Here is an 8149-nt window from a genome sequence, read left to right as displayed (position 1 = left end):
AACTAAAAGCATTCCAGAGTTATTATTGTTTAAAGTGACAGTGGTCAGATGTTCAAAAAACGCTCTGGTCCTTAAGGCCAAAATGGGCTTGGTCCTGAAGGGGTTAAACATATACATTTTCCTGCATGTAGTTATGATTTTTTTCAGAAGTATGACAAAATCAAACCTATATAAGTAGGGGATCATTTTAATTGTATGGACCTACAGAATAAAAAAAAGGTGTAATTTTTACCGAAAAATGTACTGCGTAGAAACGGAAGCCCCCAAAATTTACAAAATGGTGTTTTGTTTTTTCCAATTTTTTCTAACAATGATTTATTTTTCAGTTTCGCCATAGATATTTGGGTAAAATGACTGATGTCATTACAAAGTAGAATTGGTGGCGCAAAAAATAAGCCATCATGTGGATTTTTACATGCAAAATTGAAAGAGTTATAATTTTTTTAAAGTTAGGAGGAAAAAATGAAAGTGCAAAAACAGAAAAACCCCGGGTCGTTAAGGGGTTCAACAACTTCACTCCAACTTCTGATGCAATTACAGTAAAATACAGTTACTTTAGAATTTTACAGTGTTTTTATCAGAATAATGGATAATTGGTCACTGTCCCTTTAAATCTTACTTTACTGTTGTTGCTTTACTAAAGTTATCAATCTTTATGGCACTTTTTAGCATGTGTATGTGTAATGTCTAATGCAGATGTAAATTTTCTCAGATTCTCAAGTTCTCAATCCTTAATTACTGGGACTACTGATGAGGATTTTCACAGGCTACTTATTGTGGTGCAGTATATATACTTTTTTTATTTACTCACACAAATGTGGTTCAGCAACATGATGCCTGTAGGAACATATCTATGGAAACCTTCCTTATGTGATAGCCAAGCAGCTCTAACTCCGACCAAAGGCCAACAAAGAGATTAGTATATTGCAGAAAGGTCCTTGTTCAGCGTTTTCCTCTCTGGCATAGATAATATCCTACCTCCCCGAGATGAAGAAATGAAAGATTTGTTTATAGACAGATAGTACCTATATAGAAGACATGTGGCCTAGGTGTAAGTATTCCAAGCAATAGTAGTACACATGTGGCGCTGGCTAGGACTGGAGACAGTTTTGTTAACCCTTTATGTCTTTTAAGACCTCAGTGTAAGCGAATGAAATGGTTCAATGCCCTTAGGTACATTGGGGGGTATTTATCAAAGGATTTATGTGGGGTTTTTTTCACGTAACTTTGGAGCAGTGTCTTTTTGCGCCAAAGTTTGGCGCATCTTCTCCACTGTCATTTTTACAACTCTCTCAAAATCACACGGTCCTGTGTGTGATTTTAACTTTAGTCAGTAATTCATCATTTGCGCCAATCGATCTTTGGTGCAATTTTGGCGCAAAACCCGTTTTTTTTTTGGCACAAATCCCCGCCAAGAAATTTTGCACATGGAAAACACGCAAAGGCGTCAAAATACATTACATTTTTTTTTTTTGTGAAAGCAGCGACGCCTCCAGGGCTGCGCAATAACTATCCTGCGACATAGTTGTCTCTGAGGGATCTTCACCCTCCGTTGAGCCAGCATTGGACATGGCCACACAGGTTCAGGAAAGGTAAGCACTAAAGCAGTGGTCTCCAACCTGCGGACCTCCTGATGTTGCAAAACTACAACTCCCAGCATGCCCGGACAGCCAACGGCTGTCCGGGCATGCTGGGAATTGTAGTTTTGCAACATCTGGAGGTCCGCAGGTTGAAGACCACTGCACCAAAGTAACAAAAAAAAAAAAAAAAAAACTACCCAAGTTGAAAATAAAATCCATTTCACATGGTGACTATAAACCCCACAAAAGAAAATAACTCACGTCGCTTGCTGATATACTGCAGGAGGGACTCCGACATGGCTGCTCTACAGGGTAAGATACGCGTCCTCTGTGATGGTAAGTTCTGTGTAAAAGGCGCTGTGAATGGCTGATTTCAACATTTGAGCCAAAATTACTAACAACTTGCACCAAATGATAAATTTGGTGCATGTCCACGAAAAGTGAAAAAAGGGTAAAAAGAAACTGTCAACAGGCAAAATTGATAAATACCCCCCATTAACTTCAGTACCTGATAAACAAGTTTGCATTATGTAAACCATTTTGACTCTCAACCACACAACAGCTTTGTTAGCATTGCCTCTGGAACAGTTGTACTGGGACACTACCAAAGGTTTTTTGCAGTATGATATTTACTCTGCAACTTACCGTATTTATCGGTGTATAACACGCACTTTTTAGGCTAAAATTTTTAGCCTAAAGTCTATGTGCGTGTTATACGCCGATAAGCCACTGCAGTTCAATGATTTAAAGCGGGCGCTTTAAATCAATGAACTGCAGCGGCTTTGCAGGTGCAGAGACAGCCAGCGCTGCCGGCTTCTCTGCCCCTGCCTGCCCTGGGGTCTAGAGCCCTGCTGCCGCCGCTTCTCTCCCGCTGGCTATCGGCGCCGCTGCCCGTTCTCTCCCCCTGACTATCGGTGCCGGCGTCCCATTGCCGGCGCCGATAGCCAGGGGGAGAGAAGCGGCGCCGGCATTGGGGCAGCGGCGCCGACAGCCAGGGGGAGAGAAGGGGCAGCGGCAACCAGGTAATTATGCAACCGGGGATGGGGGGAGGCAACGGGGCAGCGGCTCCGGCAATGGGTGCCGCTGCCCCTTCTCTCCCCCTGGCTGTCGGCGCCGCTGCCCCATTGCCGGCGCCGCTTCTCTCCCCCTGGCTATCGGCGCCGGCAATGGAGCGCCGGCACCGATAGTCAGGGGGAGAGAACGGGCAGCGGCACCGATAGCTAGCGGGAGAGAAGCGGCGGCAGCAGGGCTCTAGACCCCAAGAAAGGCAGGGGGAGAGAAGCGGGCAGCGACGGCCTCTCTCCCCCTGCCTTTCCTGGGGGTGTATCGGGGTATACACCAGCACATGCACCCTCATTTTACCATGGATATTTGGGTAAAAAACTTTTCTTACCCAAATATCCTTGGTAAAATGAGGGTGCGTGTTATAGGCCGGTGCGTGGTATACCCCGATATATACGGTATCTAAACTGATTCATAAAGGATCGGACCACATAGAGGATGTTGTAACCGCAAGACACAGTTGTCTAATTGTAACAAAAATGATTGAACACTTTAGTCAAAGTTAAGTTAAACTTTGGCACATTGCAGTTTCATAAAATAAACCCACAAAGTGCACAAACCAAGAATTTCTTTTATTTATCCAATGTCTGCTTATGAAAGATTTCCTTTAAAGTACAAATCATCTTCTTCCTTAAAGCTTCTGTCCTTATCCCGTAGATTAGAGGATTAAGGGTGATAGACACCACCATACCACTTACTGAGATTACAAGGTGCGTCACTTTAGATAGAGAACCAGTATTAAACCTATATCTAAAACCGACAAATATTATAACTATTGTGAAAGTAGAGTATGTGATTATGTGGGTCACCAGTGTGTGGATGGCTTTCTGGGAGGCTTCCGTAGAGATCTTCAAGCAGATATAGAATGTCTGTATGTAGCAGTAGATCACAATGATAATGGAGCCAATGATTATCAGTAAAGTCCAAGTTAACCCATAGATGTCATTCATGGCTGAACCGCCACAAGCTAACTGGATTAGAGAGATTATTTCACAGTACACATTGTTAATGCTATTACCACATAATATTAATCTTACCACCAACATAACACCTACCAACCTGCCTATTAAGGTCACCAACCAGAACATAGTCAAGGACTGTAGAGCCTTCTTATTGGTCATCAGAGAGTGGTATCTTAATGGAAAACCAACAGCCAAATACCTGTCAATGGCCATGATGGTAAAAGTTAGAACCTCTATAGAAGTATAGGTGTGAATAAAGAATGCTTGGGTCAGACATACTGACAGGGAAATGGTGGTACATCCGGAGAACAAGTCTATGGTCAGCTTGGGGAGGAATGCTGAGCTGCCAACCATGACGTTTCCCACCAGGTTACATATGAAGATGTACATAGGATCATGGAGGGATTGTTCTGCCCATACAACATACACAGTTAATGCGCATAAAAACAATGTGCTGAGATATAATACAAGAGCGACCACAGAGTAGAAATATCTCAGGTGCTGCATCTCAATGAGTCCTAAGAGAACAAAGTCGTAGTTGTTGAAGACCATAGATACATTTTCCATTGTTGAAGACTTTAATCCAGTTCTTGTAAACATACACTGCAATATTATAAATGGCCCTGCTGACCGGATCTACTAATATGAACAAAAGCAGATGTTTATATAGAGCTACAGTATATACAGCGATTCCTGAGTAAAGTATAACAGCTCAGCTATGGGAGACACCAGGGACTTCTGCCCAGTGGATTACACTTCAGATTCTGACTATAACTAATAAGATCATTAATGACTTCGTAACTAAAAGAACAATTCAGCAAATTTAGATGAGGTCCTGAGAGTATTGTAATGCCAAATAGTAGAATTTTGGAGACAAATATATTTTTATTAAAGTTTTCAAAGTTATTACAAGAAACAGAAATAGAAGTCTCTTACTTATATTTATACAAGAGCAAATGATAATGTAAGGAGATCTGTGATATATTATGGTAACCATTAGGTTATAGTAAAACAATAAACAAAAAACTATAACAAAAACCATATAACCAACTATGACAAAAGTAACCATTCCTGAGATAGAGGTTGAGAGCGTATTAGTTAAAGTGTGTGACTATTGCCAACATATATATATGAATTCCAATAGCGGTGTAGACATATGAAAGTAGTACATCATAAAGATGAAACTGAAAAGTAAAGATATTATGAATTGTAAATGCTATGGGTACAGGTAAAATATTGTCTTCTTCTCCTCAACCAAATGTCCTAAAGCTCCACCATCGTTGCCAAAGTTTGCCTCTCCTCGCCCAAAGTTCCTGAAGATCTACCTTGGTGACCAAAGTTTAAGAAAGAAGGTCTAGAACGGGATTCCCAGTGGGAAAACTCCTCAAAATGGTTAATTTGGTTCACTTTTTCTACTCATTGTGATATATAAAGATGAGCGAGATGAGGTGTTGGCAGCATGAGGAGACCATATAGTGGCTGAATGACACAGCTTGGATGAGGCTGAAGCATGAGGACACCATATATTGGCTGAATGACACAGCATGGAGGTGTTGGCAGCATGAGGAGACCATATAGTGGATGAATGGCACAGCCCGGAGTTGCCAGCAGCATGAGTAGGCACTAGGCCTTCACAATCCCTAAGATTAAAAGATAAATTAAGAAATTTAAACCGAAGATTTTGGATAGCGGGTGCTACCTATGAGAAAATTTGAAATTCCCAGACCCAGGCCCCACAGCAGCATCAGTAAACCATATGTTGCCTGAATGACAAAGCCTGGAGTTGGCTGATGCATGAGTACACACCAGGGCTTCACAATCCGCCCCCCCCAAAAACACAACAATTTTACAAATTTTTGAAAAAGATTTTGGATAGCGGGTGCTACCTATGAGAACATTTGAAATTCCCAGACCCAGGCCCCACAGCGGCATCAGTAACCCATATATTGCCTGAATGACACAGCCTGGAGTTGGCTGATGCACAAGTACACAGCAGGGCTTCACAATCCCCCCCCCAAAAACAACACAATTTTTGAAAAAGATTTTGGATAGCGGGTGCTACCTATGAGAAAATTTGAAATTCCCAGACCCATGCCCAGCAGCGCCATCATTTTTTTATTTGAAATTTAAAACAACCTTTGTGTGTCCCGGACCCCAGCGTGTGGGTACGAAGGACCAAATCCAACAAGCCCCACAGGGCTCATGTGGCCATTAGATTTAGGCGCAACATCTCCATTGTCCTGACCAGCCATTGTTCCCAAGACTTCTCGCCAAGGCAAACCATGTGAAGAACAGCGTGACACCGCCGTGACCTGCACACATGGTATGCTGAAGGGCCACTGAGACTTGTCCGGGCAGTGGAGGCTTAAGACACAGTGGAGGATGTGGAGGCGGAATAGCACACTGTCACAGGACTAACGGGCTGACAGAGTGTAACAGGAAGCAGAATTGAGTACACACCAGGGCTTCAGAATCCCAAAGAAAAAGCAACCATTTAAAAAAAAAAAAAAATTAAGAATATTTAGGACAGCGGGTGCTACCTATATATTGCCTGAATGACACAGCCTGGAGTTGGCTGATGCACACCAGGGCTTCACAATCTCCCCAAAAAACACAACAATTGTAGAAATTTATGAAGAAGACTTTTGGATAGCGGGTGCTACCTATGAGAAAATTTGAAATTCCCAGACCAAGGCCCAGCAGCGGCATCAGTAAACCATATATTGCCTGAATGACACAGCCTGGAGTTGGCTGATGCATGAGTACACACCAGGGCTTCACAATCCCCCTCAAAAAACACAAAATTCGATACATTTTTGAAAAAGATTTTGGATAGCGGGTACTACCTATGAGAAAATTAGAAATTCCCAGATCCAGGCCCCACAGCGGCATCAGTAAATCATATATTGCCTGAATGGCACAGGCTAGAGTTGGCTGATGCATGAGTACGCACCAAAGCTTCACAATCCCTAATAAAAAAGACAAACATTTTTGACGAAAAATTTTAACAAAAATTTAGGACAGCGAGTGCTCTCTATATATTACCAGAATGATGCAGCCTGGAGTTGGCTGCAGCACGAGGAGACCATTGAAATGTGTGAATTTTTTATTTGAAATTTAAATAAAAATTTGTGTCCCGGACCCCGCCGTGTGGGTACAAAGGACCGAATCTCACAAGCACCCACAGGGCTCATGTGCCCGTAAGATGTAGGCGCAATGTCTCCATAATCCTGACCGGCAATTTTTGGTTTTTGTACCTTTGTTTAAGAACAAGCGCATATCCAAGAGTCCAGAACACTCTATAATGAAGGATGGTGGACCACCAAAAGACATTCTTATATAAAAGAATTTTTTATGAAATGAAGCAGAGTTCATTCCTCTGCGTATTTTTTTTTTAAATTTTACTTAAAAAAATCACACGCAACAAGCGTTCAATGGTATAATGGTTATTATTGTGGAAAATTCAAGTTGATTACTGTGATAATTATCAGAAAATTTGTAAAAAACTTTACCAAAGAGAGTGTTTAATAGCACCATAAATGTTGAAATTTAAATTAAGCATGTATGTATGTATTTCAAAAATGCTAAAATTAAAGGCCCAAGCCCAGAAGCATCATGAAGTCAAGTAGTTCCTGAAAGACACAGGAGCAGTTAGGAGTAGGCATCGGCAGTACCAAAGAGGCTTTAATAACCCCTTACATTGCACGATCACTCGCGAGATTGAGCAATAACAGGTGTGTTATGCTCTCAGATGTCCGGGGCTGCACGCGCGCTACACTGAACGGACCAGCGTGTGTCTATCTTTTACTGACAGGTGCGGGTAACCCGCTGAACCCCGTTCACGATAGGGATCAGGGATTGCAATTATTTGCCAGGAAAGAAGAATCACAACTAAGCGCGGGTCATAAGCTCAAGTTCATTAAGTCCCTGCCCTTTGTACACACCGCATGTCTCTACTACCGATTGGATGGTTTAGTGAGATCCTCAGATCGGCCCCCGGCGGGGTAGGAGAAGGCCCTGGCAGAGCGCCAAGAATTTAAAGATCATTGTTGAAATTTGCATTATGCATGCATTAGCTACTGCTAAACTTCCAAAAATTGAAGGCCCAAGGCCTGAGGCATCAGGGAGGCAATTATTTCCTGAAAGACAAAGAATGAGTCAGGAGCAGTCAGGAGCAGTACCCAAGAGGGTTTCATAACCCCTTACATTTAAAGATCAATGTTGAAATTTGCATTAAGCATGTATTTAGCTACTGCTAAACATCCAAAAATTTAAGGCCCAAGGCATGAGGCATCAGGGAGGCAAGTAGTTCCTGAAAGACACAAAATGAGTCAGGAGCAGTCATTCGCAGTACCCAAGAGGGTTTCATAACCAACCCCTTACATTGAAAGATCAATGTTGAGATTTGCATTAAGAATGTATTTAGCTACTGCTAAACATCCACAAATTGAAGGCCCAAGGCCTGAGGCATCAGGGAGGCAAATAGTTCCTGAAAGACACAGAATGAGTCAGGAGCAGTCATTCGCAGTACCCAAGAGGGTTTCA

General features: G+C 42.3%; 1 protein-coding gene across 1 annotated transcript; it reads right to left on the bottom strand.

Annotated features, from left to right (window-relative positions):
* Nucleotides 1-3214: 3214 nt before the first annotated feature.
* On the bottom strand, nt 3215-4171 carry LOC130357206 (olfactory receptor 1496-like). The gene has a single exon (XM_056559778.1). It carries the CDS (start codon nt 4169-4171, stop codon nt 3215-3217), a length of 957 nt encoding a protein of 318 aa, XP_056415753.1.
* Nucleotides 4172-8149: the final 3978 nt, after the last annotated feature.

Source organism: Hyla sarda, chromosome 2 (assembly GCF_029499605.1).
Source record: "Hyla sarda isolate aHylSar1 chromosome 2, aHylSar1.hap1, whole genome shotgun sequence".
In the NCBI taxonomy this organism is placed as follows: Eukaryota; Metazoa; Chordata; class Amphibia; order Anura; family Hylidae; genus Hyla; species Hyla sarda.
This window is presented reverse-complemented; position numbering and strand designations above follow the sequence as displayed.

Excerpts from the sequence above, each read along its gene's own strand:
- LOC130357206 (XM_056559778.1), bottom strand. The coding sequence starts at position 4,171 with ATGGAAAATGTATCTATGGTCTTCAACAACTACGACTTTGTTCTCTTA.